The sequence below is a fragment of the Lissotriton helveticus genome, chromosome 9 (assembly GCF_964261635.1).
Source record: "Lissotriton helveticus chromosome 9, aLisHel1.1, whole genome shotgun sequence".
NCBI lineage: Eukaryota > Metazoa > Chordata > Amphibia > Caudata > Salamandridae > Lissotriton > Lissotriton helveticus.
The window spans coordinates 636,880,832-636,897,732 of record NC_136070.1 but is presented as its reverse complement, the minus strand read 5'-3'; the positions used below and the strand labels follow the sequence as shown (position 1 = coordinate 636,897,732).

The following is a 16,901-nucleotide window of genomic DNA, read 5'->3' as shown; positions in this document are numbered from 1 at the left end:
GGGGATTGATGAAGCAAGATTTCGCACATTTACGCGACTTGCTGAAATCAAGAACCTCGATTTATGTATAACTCTGTAATCAAAATTGTACGTTTTACTAATTTCCTTTATTTTTACTATGTACATGTATCCTAGCGATGCTTGCCTATGTGTTTTACTAATACGATTAATTTGTGTTTCTAAAATGGCCGCCGTTTAGAAGATTGCTTCTGCGCATGCGTTAGTCACACTCATGTGACGTGACGTAGTTGTGATTTTGGAGGGAAAGGGTGCGCATGCGTAATAGCCACAAGATGGCTGCTTGTGTAATAATATGATGAAGCTTGTGCAGATGCTCTCGTGTTATTGTGTATTGCACTAATAAATAATTGCATAGTATATTTTTTATAGTGATAATTCATAAGTACACAATCATGTTATGTAGTTTATTCATTTATTTCTATGTTTTAATTTGTTTTTGCTTACTTTTCATGTATCCTCGGTACGGAGGGGTGATGGGGTGCTTGGGAGGCCGTGCTGGAGTGCAGTACCGCGCAGAATCAGAAGTAGCTGGTGGCATTGACAAGGTGCCAACTGAAGGTGCCTGGGAAGATGCACCTTCACCCAGTCGGAGAAACAGAATTTGTACTACACTTGCAACAAATGTATACTCTTCCATTGTATTCTGTAGAATAGGTCATGGGAACCCAAAATTCACTAGGCGGTTCCTTAACATGATAATTTAGGCTTACAGTAGTCTGTTCTGATTGGTGTGTTAACCTAGCCTACTTTGGGACCAATCGAAATTGTGGATTCTGACACTTTGCAACATTGGGGGGTGGTATATCTAGCCTAGGTTTAGCTATAGAATTTGTCCGACTTGTCTGAATAGCTGACCTGTCACTGACCCAACGCACTCAATAGGTGACTGAATACAGAGCGCTGCGGAGCACTCTGTCCGAATTTGACCATAGACTTTTGAAGGTTTTACTAAACCTTAAGTGCTGGCGGAGCACTTTGCTGGGGAGTTCGCTAACCCAATCGGGGTTCTGACTGATAGCTGCAGAGAGGGTGGAGCGCAGGCGTTGCTTCCGAACTGCGGGTGCTGGTCGTGCCTTGGTGGTCCTGTCCTGATCCTAATCTGGTTTTCCTGTCCTGTCCTGGGGTGTCCATTCTGCACCTGCTGTCCCATTGCAGAGAGCTGTTTGGAGGTATACCTATGTGCTGATCCTGACCGGGGAGGGGTTCTGGCCCCGGGTCCAAACTGGGCGCGTACGGGCGCAGACCGACTTGCCTTTGGCATACCGGTGGCGCGCCCGCTGCGCGCGTCCGCTGCGTGTCCGTTGTGACATGCGCAATATGGAGCCTTGCTTCCCCCCCAGACTACACCGATAAACAGTGGCGGCTCCTCTATTGGGGCGTTTGGGCGCCGCCCCCTGCTTTCTCGGCATGCGAGAAGGCAGAAACAAATGGTAGTTATTACCATAATAACTACCATGTGTTTCTGCCATCTTGCACGGCGAGAAATCAGAAGTTCCTGGTTGGGGGTGGGCGGTGTTTCTCGAGGGCAGGGGGGAGTGGCTTGCCCACGGTTGTTAATACTGACTGTTTGGGCAGTCTGAGGCCGCCCAAACAGTCAGTATGAACAACAGAGGGCAAGCCACTCCCCCCTGCCCTCTCTCCCTGTTCTCTATGTATGCACATAGAGAAAATGACGGGGGTGGGGCAGCGGCTTCACCAATCACAAGGCTGCGGTGGATGGGAGGGAGGCTGCCTGCAGCCTCCCTGATGACGAGCATGCAGGATTCAAAACCAGGACGGCGGGAGTCGGGAGTCTCCGGGAGGGTAAGTTTTACTAATTATTTTATCTCTTTCTTTTTCCCTTAAACCCCTCCCGCCTCCCCCTCATCCCCTCCGGGGCGCGACGACCCCTTTTCCACCTCCCCCCACCCGCCCGCAATGCTGGCCGCGACTGTAGGCCCATCATGTGGTCTTAGCACTTACATGCTTGATAAAATCAGCTCGCACAGTGGAATGCCATATTTGTCATATGGCTCGAGGTGATTTCTCTTCGTGCACACACCCTTCAAAGCTTTTGGTATGGTAATTGTTTAAAGAAATGAAGGCCGCTTTTTTTAGTTGCGCTATAACAATGCTTTCCCGACACTATGAAGTCTATTCCTGGCACGTTTGTAGTCTCACGCGTCTCTACTCTGTACCTCTTGTAAATGACCCGGAACTGCGCCTTTCTTGCTGATGTGAAGACCCGCCACGGGTGCGCAGTGCATCCAGAGCTAATCCGCGCGCGCCTTGTCTCTGTGCACCAATTGCAGTTTGAGCAGACTTGAGTTAGCCGCTCTTCTCATTCAAATACTTTGTCAGGCCCGAGGCAATGGTGCCCTGGTTGTCATGCTGCATCTAGACACTTCAAGGGAACACACATGCATGGGCGTCCGCAAAAAACCCTTTATTTTAGGCGGAGGGGACATCTGAATATATGTGAATTAGTGATGTGTGCTGTGATAGGGTGTGTGCATGGGTATGTGCTAGCGAATGATGGGTGTATGTGTGCGCGCTTGCGAATGGATGGGTGTGAGTGCACATGCAGATGGGTGTGAGTGTGTGTGGGTGCTTGTGAGGGATGGGAGGAAGGGAGTGTGCTTGTGCATGCCCTTTCCACTGCTCGTCGACATTACGAGCCGCCACTGATAAAGTGTCCAATAGGCATTTAAAATCTGTTTCGCTCTTGCAGTTACTATCAACATTGGTCCTTCCTACTGGCAACACACAAGTTTGAAGTACCGGTGAAATAATTCTAATATGAATTTTTGCTTAATCACAAAAGATATATTGTCAATCTCAGGACTTTCAGCTAACACAAATACTGCACCCACGGTACAGAACTATTTACTCATCACAGTACTACAGTATGTGCCAGCTCTGCAATACGATAAAGATATTCAGCTCTCTGGCTGCAACCTTACAACACAAGCAATTTGCTTTAAGATTTAAATTTGCTGAGTAAATCCTTTACTAGGTTATAATACTTACGTGCACGTATGAATCCGCCCCTTTCTGGCATACTGAAAGAGAAAATATATTTGTGATTTAACATCACAGATAGACATATTCGTGGGTTTCAGTATTAAAGAATGGCGAAAAGGAAACAATTATCACAGGAGACAACACATGCTTTGACTAGCATGCTAAACTGACAACAGTATGCATTTGGAAGACTACATTTTTTATTTGATAACATAATTAAAATATGAAGCATATGTAAAGGAGGATACATATTACCTTAATAGGTATGTCCTAAAGTATAGCTCATCCCGATCTTTTCCTCACAGTGCAGAGAAGGCAGCTGTAAATATCTATTGTGTAACATCACAACCTGACCAGATTGTCACTGCTACCATTTCATTTAGGTTTGCATTATAACACTCATCCTCCTACCATCATCAAACAAACATAAACGAGGTTAGCTGCAGGCACCGTGCCTGCAACACTTGCAGGTCATGTTTTTAGGTCGAGCAGACCTGCATTCAATGCGAAGCATTGATTGCTGTCTGCTTCAACAACTATTGTGAGCCGTTTTGGGGAATGTAGACACGAGTCAGACGCGCGCTTTTGCAGTCAGTTTTGACCGCGGGAGCGCGCTTCTGAGACGCGCTTGCGCAGACGAACTCACAGCCCCTGCTTTCGCTTCGCTCGCACTCACATGCATTAACGGCGCACACACACAGACACAGCCAGCCCCCACCCCTCTACACGCACGCACACACACACACAGGCGCGCGCACACATACACACGCTGCCGCCCCCCACCCCCTGCACACACACAGACACGCACGCATACACACGCCGCCGCCCTCTACCCTCCCCTACACCGCCCCCCTTACAACTAAGCCCCATTCACCGCATCGCCGCCACTCCTGACTTCTGCAGCCACCGCGGGGCATCAACTCTGTGGGCGCGGGCTTCGCGGAAAACGGAAGTCCCGCCCCACGACAGGCGTGACGCTCCCGAACCTCCGTTTTCAGGATGTGCACGCTCGCGGCTTGTTTTCTTTTCTTGTCAGATTGGCGAGAGCTGGAAATCCTTCCAGTGGCTCGGAGGGTGAGTCGCTTGTGTGTGGCTCTAGTGAGCGATTGTTGTTGGTATCTCTTGAATAATCGTTTGAACTTAATCGGGGCCCGAGGAGGCCGTACCCGACCACAGTAGAATCTTAGAACTCCAAAAGAATGCACATTCCTAATAAGAACACACAAAACAGCGCAGCCGCTTAGCTTCAGCACGGTCGAATATACAATGTCGAGTTTTTCAGTCTCTCTTCGATCCGTTTTGTCCATGTTGGTAGCACTTTTTGTAGCGCTTAACTCTAGAGCGCTCAGAGCGCTGAAAATCGTATCGTTTGGACAGGCTGTTTTTTTTATCCACCCACACCCCAACCCTGTCGGTATCTGATGACGAAACATTTATTTAGTAGCGCCTAAATTGGCACCAATTTGATGCATCATCAGGGAACGAGTCCTAATTTGTGTGCGCCCTTGAACAACGCTCTTACGTGTCCAACCTCCATCAGAGGCTCACAACTCGGCCACAGCCCCAATGTATTTGTTATCAAACAGCCAGAGAGCGAGCTGCACAGTACTGATGATTGGTCCGTTCTTCGTCCATTATGCCTTGTACTGAGTGCTAGGATTGGCCCCTGTCTTCTCATGTTCACCTAGCGAGACTTAACTTTAGAATCTGTGACTCGAGCAGGGCTTGCATATTAGTTTACTTTAGGGAATGTTTAAAATGCTGTGGTGATGAGTTTGGCCCAATTGCTTGTTCTTAGAGATGTCACAGAGAGGATGCCTGCAGCCACCAAAATCAGCAGGTTTGCCTTGAGATCTAAGCTTACATTAACACAAATAGCACAGGTACAAAATGGAAAGCTACAGAGCTGTCTGCTGTAATGCAGTGTTCGTGCAGGAAAGACACTCTTGTTCTCCTCCCAATGCACATATCCATGGGTGGGCACAGGTTGAGTAGTGTGTAGATCAGTGTATATACATATTTAGAATTTGTCCGTTGAAATACCAAGTGTAGTTAGATGGCAGAGTGAGTGTAGTGAGAATGTCAGCAGTTGGATATTTCAGAGTGAGTCTATGATGGTGTATGTGATGATGGGGGAGTGTGTGCTTGCCTCGATTTTACTTATTTCGCAAAAATGCACTTATGTGTTCACTCCCTCGTTTATTGACTTGGGCTTCCTTAACAGCCCAAGATGCATGCAACCCAAGACCAACCTCTGCTAAGAATCAATCGATTAAATCTTGCCCACAGCCTTTTACCCCTAAAAAATCATGGAGTTGGAGCAGATAGGCTACTTCACCAACAATCCCCCAAGCATCCTAAAACGCGAGTTCTGTTCTTTGCTGACCTAAGAGCGCGGTAGCCTCACACGAGCAGCTAGTCAGATCGGCGCTGCGGGCGTGAACCCGGAGTGGCTGCACACCGGCACTGATGAAGATATGGGCCTAACTGCAGCCACGAGCGAACCTGCCAGCGTGGACAGAGTCAAGGCGCAGGTAACCTCCTTAGGGCCCGATCGTGCTCCAGGGAAACACTTGCACAGGGTCCTCAGCCTGAAGGCGTGAGAAGCCGTGGGAAACCATGTTGTGAGGTGACAAAGCCGGGGGATGCCACAACTTCAACTGCTTGCGACAAGACTTACTGCTGGACGTAGATGAGTGTCGATGTCCATGGGAACGGCTCAGTGAAGGGACCAGAGAGCGGGAAAGAAACAGATCGGATGGTTGCGACAACCATGCTGACAGGGTTTCAGGCTGTCGCTCCCGCAGCGCCTTTGGCTTCAGTTGTTAATCGGCATCGCACTTCTCAGTCGTGGTGCTTGGCCAAGCACCATATACAGTCAGAATGAGGGTAGAAAACGAGGTTTAAAACCAGAAAGCATAGAAAACAAGCATTGGCATAGCCAATAAGTTTCGTCTTTGGGACCTTTCAAGTGTTTTGTCACATCTGCTGCTTAATCTGTCACACACAATTTTAGCAGAGGCAGCAGGAGTGCTTGGTTATTTCAAGGAACCTACTGCTTGAAGCTGAACATCTTGATAGACAGCAGGCAGCCATAACACCCACCATATATGGTGCGAACTGCTTCTCCTCTGGCAACTGCTGGTGCAGAGTCTGCTCTGGGAGTCAGTGGGGTCAAAGCAGGCAGAGTTCGAATAGAGTTGGATCTGCTGGATTCCCAATCCAGCATCTAGCTATTCATGAGTCAAAACCAGGTCCACACCAACCAATGTGAATTGTTGGGACTGCGCCATAGTTGTGTCTGCTTCAGGACATATACACCGGCGCAGACATACATTCTGCCTGTGCGTCTGATCAGTACAACAGCGTGCAGGGCAGGGGGAATGGGAGACTTTCCTTTCCCGCTTGCAGGCCTCAATTCACGGGCAGGGAGAAATTATCCATTTAATGATGTCATTCTATTCTCCTAAATTTATGCCGCACATGGTTACCCAGAAGGGCCTCTCAGCGATCAAGATGTAACCTTGCGGAAACTCAAGCTTGTGACCTTTAGATCACAGCACTGTCCAGGGTGAGCGTTTAGCTCACTAAACCATCTTTTCTACTCAATCAGTTAACCTCACATTTAGAAAGTGCTTTATGCCACTTTACTGGTTCCTTAAATCTTTGAAGGAGCACAGGAGATTTGAAAATGCAGAACCAGGAGACAGGCAGGGACAAGATATGGAGAACGAGGATGGAGATGCCACAGCACATTAACTCAATGGCCAATATTTTTGTGGGAGTTATTGAATTGGTACTGAGAGGTAAGGTAGGGAGAGGTGAAGCAGCATAGGAGATGGTGGGATGCAGGAAGGAATAATGTAAGAAGGGAATAGAATCCAGGCTCTGATGGGACATTAGATCAAGCCAGAGAGTGCGCTCGCGAGGCAGGAGAATGTTCATTTGTCTCCAAACTGCCACCTCCCTCTCAAAATTCTACTGTCAGTTCTCTCGTGCAGCCTCACCTTCAGCTGAAAAGGGACTTGTGCAGTTCAACTCATTTCCCTATGATCTCAGGTTTCAGGGAGGGAAGAGAAGTCAGGGTGAGTAAAGGATTTTTCAACAGGGTGCAATAGGCTTAGTCCTAGCAAGTGTCTAACCATGAGTGGTCTCAACTATGTTTTACAAATTCACAATTTCACCCTAGACGATGTGACCACCACATCACTCAGGGAGACCACCACATCACTCAGGGACACCACCACATCACTCGGGGACACCACCACATCACTCAGGGACACGACCACATCACTCAGGGACACACCCACATCACTCAGGGGCACCACCACATCACTCGGGGGCACCACTACATCACTCGGGGGCACCACCACATCACTCACGGGCACCACCACATCACTCGGGAGCACCACCACATCACTCGGGAGCACCACCACATCACTCGGGAGCACCACCACATCACTCAGGGGCACCACCACATCACTCAAGGTCACCACCACAACACTCGGGGACACCACCACATCACTCGGGGACACCACCACATCACTCGGGGACACCACCACATCACTCTGGGACACCACCACATCACTCTGGGACACCACCACATCACTCTGGGACACCACCACATTACTCTGGGACACAACAACATTACTTTGGGACACAACCACATCACTCTGGGACACAACGACATCACTCAGCACCACAACAGCACTGTCCTTGCTTGCTACCAAAAAGCATTGCCATAGCCAATAGGACTCGCATTAGGAAAGTGTAAGCTATTGGCTATGTGAATAACAATGCTATTAATTTATATATTTTCAAAGCCAACACATATTTAAAAAAATTGTCATTTACAATACCAATAGCTCACACATTCCTAATGCGAGAACTATTGCATTGCAAATGCTTGTTTTAGTTGTGTTTTTTTAATAAGAGTTTTCTAGTGCACAAAGTAGACCCGAAGATATCAGGTATCAGAGCGCTTTACACGAGCACCAGTTTTGTTACAAATAAATACATTCATTTTTGATAGGCACGGGGAGATTAAGTGATTTGCCCAGAATCACAGGATGTTGAGCGTTGATGCCGAGACTCGAACACGGTTCCCCAGCTTCGAGGTCGACTGGTAAGGCTACATCCTCTCTCCAATGTTGGATCACATGTGGCAAACCCCAGGCACTGGCAACAGTAAGCCCTTTCCCAGCTTAGCCAAACGTTTAAGTGCTATTGTGTAGTGGTCCCATATCACAGAGCTTATGAGTCCAACACCTCTATCTCTCTGGAGTCCTGTTAGTCTCACCTCACTCCATGTCTTTCAAGGTGTCTCTGTATCAAGTGATGTGAATGCCTCTTTCTGCACACCTTCAGATATAACTTGCTCTAAGGTTAGGATGTAAACTATGCTTACCAATGTATAGTGTCCGGACACTAGCAATAAGAAGATTTAAATCACCATGAACCATACAAGTCCTTAACAACTTCTATGAAAGCTTGCTAGCAATAAGGTAAACAATTGTATTCTGTTGTTTGCATCTTCTTTTAGTTGGAATTCACAGAGGGCGATGGATCTCAAACCATCCCACTCTCTTTCATAAAGAATCATCAACTGGGCATAATGATTAGTCTTCCTAAATGGTGCATAACACTTTCTGACATGACCTGTTCAGTAATGACAATAGGTTCTGGTTCCTGATGGACAGGTTGCCTGCAGGTCATCAGTAGCCCTGCAACCTCTACACTGGACAGAAATTTTTTCAGGTGCCTCTCAACCACGTGGTTTTAAATGTCATCCAATTCCATGTTGTGGAAATGTCAAGTCAAAGGTCTACTTTGCCACAGATAGAGCAGATTGGGCACATAATTCACCCAAGACCGGTTTTGGAGCTTCAAACATCTTTAAACCTTTGTGGAGAACAAAATAGGAGTTGCCTCATGTAACTTACTGCACTTTCTGGTCAATATCACCATCAGGCTATCTAAAATCCTCACACTCACACTATCCCTTGTACTCTGAGGAACCTTAACACTTGAGAACTGCAGAAAAAAAACAGACTACCTCCTATCTGCCACTTGCCTCAGTATGTTTTCTATTTCACACTTGAAAAATGAGGAGCTGGCAAATGTAACACAAAGCTTTGCTCACAACTGGAAATGTCTGGAGTAGTGCATCTATAATCTTTATGGGCCAGCCTACAAGCTGCATTGAAGGGGTGCCGAAAATATTAGGTCTGGAACCGTGTACTGCAGTACCCCCTCACCTTGCACTGCAACTCATAAATGGGTCATTAAGCCTGTGGAGAGGCATTACTCGAGATGTTTCCAACCGTGAATTATTTGTCCCTGAATGGGTAACAACATGCAAACCAAATTTCACCAGGTAAAAGTATGGCTGGGGATTTCTATTCCGGCCAAATAACGGATTCTCTTTTTGCTTTGATTTGCCAAATGGGAGTGGGAGTAAGAGTATCGCTCTGAGTCGAAGGGGGGGGGGGGGGTAGGGGGGGGGGGAGGGCGCTCTGCAGATGGGGAATATATGCAGCGAAGGGAAGATGTGCAGGCGGGGGTGGGGTGGTGGGGGAGTGTGCCTTTGCCACGACCCTCCCGGTGCCCAGGAGGTGGTTTCAGCAGTGCCCAGATTGCACTTGTGCACTGGCCCTACCCGGACCTGCAATTGATGTTACACGGCCCCCAGTGTTCCCACACTGGGTAATCCATGCCCCAGACCAACTAATAGGACTCTTGGTGTAACCATCTCCTTAATATTTTCAAATACATTTTCACAGGAAAGAAGTGGTAATATGTGCGCGCTGCACATGAAAGCTCACAAATTAAATGTTCCATAGACAAATAGATTCTCCCACCAGCAAACATTTTTAGGAATCTCAGTCACAAACTAAATAATGCATTTTCATGATATTAATTACATATTTAGCAATAATTGCTGCATAAAAGTTCCACCCCCACTTACATATAACTTAGATCTCGCCAAATTAAATCCTAATTCTTTGATAAATAGGAGGATCAATAACACAGCAAAAGCTGGATACTCCACTAATATTAGGCTCAAAGCTTGCCTAATCTAGTGTACTGCGACGAATACACCGTCCTTGCGAACTGAAATATTTTACTTTGATTACAAAAATAGGAATTAAATACATAGGCTGTTTCTAACAAGACAGAAAATATTTATTCTCAAAATCAGTCATCTTCACCAAACTATTACGTACAGAGTGGTCTATTACCTGATTCAATGCTGGCACACACTGTAGACCCAGATCGGATGCGTCAATGCATGGTTCATAATAACTTTAATCATTCATGATCCAGCCACTATAACTATATATATATATATATATATATATATATATATATATATATATATATATATATCCAATACCAAAAAAATTAAATCGCGGCACACTTCTTGGTTGTTTTAGCAGTTATTTATTTCCAAACGTGACAACTCCTACGCGTTTCGAACCGTAGTTCCTGTTCACGGCAGTGTTTGGTCACTAGTCCCTTTTCGATTTTCATTTTTATATCAAGGCATGCAAGCATTTTACTAGTGCATCCTGGACCTAGTAGTTTACAAACTTTGTACATTGCCTGGGATTGCAATTTCTATTGCTTTGTATGGTGGGCATTTTATCCAACAGGGTGTGTAATTTGTTACTGCACTTTAAGCGATGTGCATTGTTATGAAACGATCGCTTATATTTGTTCGTGATTTACACGAACATCATAGATCAGACGTCCATTTACCTGGCGGGTGATCGTGCAAATAACTTCAGACTTAGTGTCATCTACAATAAAGGGCCGAGTGCCCTGGGTCCCCGTTGTTATTTCAACCCACCTGTACATTTTTTATTTCAAATCTCCCAATATAGGTTACTAGAGTGAGGGTATTCCTTACAATCGATATCAACAATCATGCACAATATTACTAGAATTTTCATATAGTTCAAGATTTTCAACTTTACAGGCTCTTAGTGTCTCTCAGCATTATATCATAGATGAACATATAGTTCTTCATCTCCATTCAAGCCAGCCGGCTGTTTGGTTTTGAACCTTATTATTAGTTTCGATTCAAGTCGTCTCAGTTTTTGTGTCCGATTGCCCCCTCTTTCATGCAGTTGGATACTTGCCAGTCCAAAGTATTTTACGTCCAGCCAGATTTTTCCTTCATGACTGGCCATATGTTTGGCTATCGCATATGTAAAGTCCCCATTCTGAATGGCACGGATATGTTGCAAAATCCGTATTTTGAGGGGGCACGTGGTACTGCCAATGTAGGCCTTTCCACAAAAGCATTGTAGCATATAAACGACATACGAAGATTCACATGTGATGGTCGTTTTGATTTCAAAGTTTTTGCCACCTGGATCTGGGAGATTCTTGATGTTCCGGCCTATTTTGCAGGCTTTGCATGTCATACATTTACTGAAGCCTCTTTTCCTGATATCAAACCAAGATTCTGTTTTTTTCAATTCAAAGTGGCTTCGAACTAAATGGTCAGAAAGGTTTGGCGCTCTTCGATACGAGATCAGAGGACGATTCCCAATGCTTTGCCCTATATCTGGATCTTTTTGAATTACGTGCCAGAATTTTGTCATGGTCTTTTGTATTCTGTAGCTCTCCTTACTGAATGTCATTACCATCCGTGGTTGTTCATCCGTATCACTTTTTTGTGTAGTTCCCTTTATTGGCTCCTTATCTGTCTTTGCTGTTTCCGTTTTTTCTTTCTTGCTGAGAAGAGTGTCCGCTCTGGTTTTTGTTCTCGCTTTTCTTTCACTTCTATTGAGATCAGTTGTTTTGTAGCCTCTTTGTTTGAAACGTTCTTTAGTTTCCACAAATTTCCTCTCCATTTCAACATCCTCAGAACAATTTCTTCGCATACGAAGTAACTCCCCGTATGGTATGTTTTTCTTTAATTTCTGGGGATGAAAGCTCGATCTGTGCAGGAGACTATTGGTGGCTGTTTTCTTCCTATAGACAGTCGTCTGTAATTTATTTTCAGCAATGTATATTTTGGTGTCCAGGAAATCTATCTCTTTTGTGTTCACATTACAAGTAAATTTTAAGCCGACTTGATTATCATTAAGGATTGCAAAAAACTCATAGAATTCTTTTTCTGTACCCTTCCATAAAAGGAACAGGTCATCGATAAATCGAAGCCATAGCGCTACCTTTGACATGTGATGTTCGTTTTCCTCTCTCCAAGCCACGCACCTCTCCCACCACCCCATCATGAGATTAGCGTATCTTGGAGAGAAGGACACGCCCATCGCTGTTCCACAGCGTTGCTTGTAGATCTTTTTGTTGAAGATGAACACATTATTATATAGGCACATGGAGATCATCTCTATCAGCATTTTGGAATGTTCTCTTTCACTGATGGGTCGTTGTTGCAAATAGTACTGAATGGCCTGTAACCCCAATTCGTGGTTTATAGAGGTGTACAGTGATGTTACGTCGATGGTCACCAATAGATAGTTCAATTGCCATTCTGTATTCATTAGTATGCGTAAGAAGTCCCCCGTGTCTTTTATGTAGGAGCTATATCTGATGGGTTTAAACTGATTTACTAATAGTGGTGCAATATGATTAACCTTATTTGGTTCCATTAAACACTAAATTCACACAGGGGCAGTCCGTAAGGCTCGCGGGTGGCGATGCGGGGGAAGGGGGTGTAGGCGTTCACGGGGGTAAGGGGTGTGCAGGTCACAACAATTAAAAAAAAACACTATCCTTCCCGCCGGGTCCCAAGCATCTCTGCTGCTGCTCTCGTGTTCCAGGAACAGGAAGCAGGCAGCCAGGCTCCCTCCCCTGACCAATGATTGGTCTGAGCGCCGGTGGGTATGTTCTCCATGCAAGCTGAAATGCAGCCTGAATGGAGAACAAGGAAACTCTCAATTCACAATCACACCTATAATGGTAGACATGGCACTAGTAGCCTTATCAACCTGATAACCATTATCTGTTTGGTAGCTGTCGACTTTCGACAATAAACACACTATCATTTCACATTGTGTCATCATGGCCTCCGGGTCCGTCCACACCTCTGTCCTTCTTTCATTTTTTGCTTCAACACTTCATGAAACTTTACTCATTTTTTTTTTATTAACACTCGCATTTGACATGCATTTAACTTTGACACTGTTACAAGATGGCCACCGTAAACACCAGTACGATAGTCCGCTTTCTATCTTCATCAAACAACAGGGAAGCATGCATATCGGGTTCTATTTAAACTTTCCCTCGGCACATACGCGCGACCTATCAGCCGTGCAAACAGCTACCAAGTCCATCTTGAGTAAGCTTCGAGTAAGTACTAGCTTTGTTTGTTCAAGCTGATACGGCAGCGTGTACACTGGTGCTTTATTACGTCTTGGGTTATACTGCACTTAACTTGTTGCCTTAATTCTCGACACACACTCGTGCACCTCTTTTTCCTGAACGCTATCACCAGATTTGGTCACACACTCTGTTACATGAATACACTGAGACATAACGTTTCACTTGATACCCTGAAAACCAACTTTTGGAACACCTTGCAGTGTTACAGATCCCAGCACAATATACAATGTTAAAATTGATGGGAACAAATGAACGTTGTGTTTGAATGATTTTAATTTTTTTGATCACGTACACTGTTTCAACCAGTAAATCTAGTACTCTCTGTTTTGAATTATCGTGATTTAGGATATTCAGAGATGTCCCTGATAATCATTCCGATTATTTATTTTGTTTACAGAGATTTCCCCTGACGAAGGGCCAACATGGCCCGAAATGCATAGGGAATGAGGATGAAGCATTTTGGATATATTCATTGATTTATTTTGGAACTCATTTTTGATGTACAAATGGAAAATACAATTTGATAAAAAGAAAACCGTCATGAAGTAAAAACTTGAATGAACTTAACCTGGTGTTAACAAACGTTATAATACCATTGGGTAACTGACACGCGGTGCGCAGGGGGACAACTCCGATTGGGATTTGCGATTACTTATTTGCCTTCAACGCTCTGTGGTTCAGAGAGCGAAACCCCAGCTTGCACGCGACAAACTTTTCACCTTTTCAAACTCTACTTGATTTTGTGGTGAGTGTCCTACCTCCTTTTTTGTGATTCACGTGTCTGACTCAGGACACTGCACGCTCGTTCAACATGAACTACGATAACATTACCAATTTGACAGATTCAAAAGCTGACACCTTCGCCTTCACCAGTGAGGATGCTACTAAAATTTACGGACTGATTAGAGAGGATACATCTCCTTTATCCAATAAAAAAAGCAAAGAGAGTAATATCAGACAACTTCTGTATCTTTTAAAGAAAGAAACTAACCAACGACTTCATGCCAGTACCCTGGTGAGGTATCACCGTGCCCAACGGATTCCCAGGGGCCTATGGGTCCCACTGAAACCGTTACTCTGCAAAAATAATGTACGCTTTGTTGAAAGATGGTACGCTATCTTAAATAAATGCTCCCTTGATCTTATCTTGTTGATAATAGAAGAGCTATCCAAAACCCTAGAAGAACTCAGTTCAGAAATTGATAACATCAAAATCGAACTCACTGATTCAATGGAAACAACAGACTATAGTAAAATGTTGGAAGACCTCAACAGTCAACTTGACAAATATGCCCAGGATATTCAGGAACGCAAAATACGGAAGTACAAAAGAGATACCATAGATTATAAGCTCGGCGAAGAATACACTTGGGCAGAAGTGTATGCCCGCCGATGCCAACCCAAAGCGTATAATCCGTACTCCGCCACTGAAACCTCATCATCTGATAGTGAGGCACAAACACAGAAACAACCTCCACGGTCTACCCCAACTACTGAAAAAGCCACTACTGCAGAATCTGCGGTCTCTTTTTTAGAAGCAGGCCCAGAGGGGCAGGAAGACCCCGGCGGGGCAAAAACAGTAGAAAAAACAAAAGAACCAGAGAAAAAGAAGGGGAAGAAGAGAACTGAATTCAACAACTTAGTGATAAATATATCGTCACATGAACTATCTGAACTGGAGACAAAAACGCTACAAAAAGGCCAATCCTTTGTTCCCACCACCAATTTTAATACCCTGGAGTTAGAGGTCAGCCTTTTCAAGCTGACAAGAAATATCAGATTACGACATTACTTTGAAAACCTGATACCAACCAGTGTACAACAAGATGACATCCTTCTAGGTCTGCGCCCTCGCAATACTTTTCTAGCTCCCGTAAGTCACAAGATAATTGACACATTTGAGAACTTGGTCAAACAAGACATAACATCTATGCATTTTCAACCAAAATTAAAACATTGCAACCTAACCATGAAAGAACGAAACATACTAAAGAAACTGTCTGAAAATCCCAACATCATTTGTCAAAACGCCGACAAAGGTGGTGCTCTCGTGATCATGGACAGCACATTTTACTATCAACAAGTTCAGTTACACTGATGAAGCAAAGCTTCGCATATTTTGCGGACTTGCTGTACTCATGAACCTCGTTTATGTGTAACAAGGTAACAAGTGTACGTCTTACTAACATTTATATTAAGTTTGAATAAGGGATAAGAAGCTTGCCTATGTGTATTCCTAACTATTTTAATCCGTGTCTGTAAAATGGCCACCGCTTGTATTTAGTTACTGCGCATGCGTCAGCCACACTCACGTGTCCTGACGCGTCTGCAGAGTTGGAGGGAAAATTATGCGCATGCGTAATACATAGCTTGGCCCAATGTGGTACTGCTCGTGCCACTGCTTTTGTCACCGTTTCTATGTAGCTAACATTTAGACTGCATAAGTATATTTTTATGATGATAAGTTGAAAGTACAACCCTGTGATGTGATTTCATAATGTTATTTCTATGTATTAATTTGTTCTCGCTTACTTTTCATGTACCGCGGGGAATGGGGGTCCGAACTGATTGGGAGCCATATTGACGGTCTCTTCTGCGCATGCCCATGGAGCATTGAAAGGTGGCCACTTTGGACAGTGGAACTCAGCCAGCTGGCAGCCACAGTCAAGATGCGCCTGGGAAAGCCACCTCTGCGCTACGAGAACGGCGAATGTTGCTCCTCATGTGTTACATTGTTAACTTGCCATTGTATTTCTGCACAGTTTCTCATGGGAAACCCAATCTTGCTAGGCGGTACCCAAATATGTAAAGTAGGCATACAAATCTTGTATTCTGATTGGTGTGTTACCCAAAGCCTACCTTAGGACCAATCGAAATTGGGGATTCTGACACTTTGCAACATTTGGGGGGTGGTACCCTGTCCCAAAACAGTATATCTACCCTGGGTGCACCTAGGGAATTGTCCGACTTGTCTGGTTTAGCTGACCTGTCACTGACCCATCATACTCAATAGGCGACTGAAGATACAGAGAGCTGCGGAGCACTCTGTCCGAAATTGACCATAGACTAAGGTTTTACTGAACCTTAAAGTGCTGGCGAAGCACTTTGCTGGGAGTTCGTTGACCCAATCGGGGTCTTGATCGATAGCTGCAGAGAGGGTGGAGCGCAGGCGTTGCTTCCAAACTGCGGGTGCGGTCCTGTCCTGAGAGGTCCTGTCCTGAGCGGTCCTGTCCTGAGGGTTTGCTGTCCTGTCCTGAGGTCCTGTCCTAATTCCTAATCTGAGGGTATCCTGTCCTGTTCGGGGTGTCCATTCTGCACCTGCTGTCCTTTGAGGGGTATCCTTCCTTGAGGGTTTCCTGTACTTAACTGACCCGTGGCCAGGGTTTGGTTTCCACACCAGTCTAGGTAAATACTGCTCTAAGTTCTTTAAACTTGCACCTTTCTATATTTCTGTCTTTTGCTTAAATAAAGACACACCTTTGCACATGTTGATTTTTCCATGCTTTTGCCGCAAACTATTG

At 45.1% G+C, this 16,901-nt stretch overlaps 1 protein-coding gene across 6 annotated transcripts in view; it reads right to left on the bottom strand.

The window, feature by feature from the left end:
• The window catches only part of LOC144782893 (uncharacterized), an 853,036-nt gene that overhangs the window by 586,074 nt on the left and 250,061 nt on the right, over window positions 1-16,901 (bottom strand). For all 6 annotated transcript variants that reach the window (XR_013601298.1, XM_078662148.1, XM_078662146.1 and 3 more), the window contains one exon: window positions 3,031-3,062. Coding sequence is in view for 5 of the 6 variants with exons in the window: in XM_078662148.1 (XP_078518274.1) it covers window positions 3,031-3,061 (31 nt within the window). In the remaining variant the exon portion in view is untranslated. The remainder of the gene's footprint in view (window positions 1-3,030; window positions 3,063-16,901) is intronic.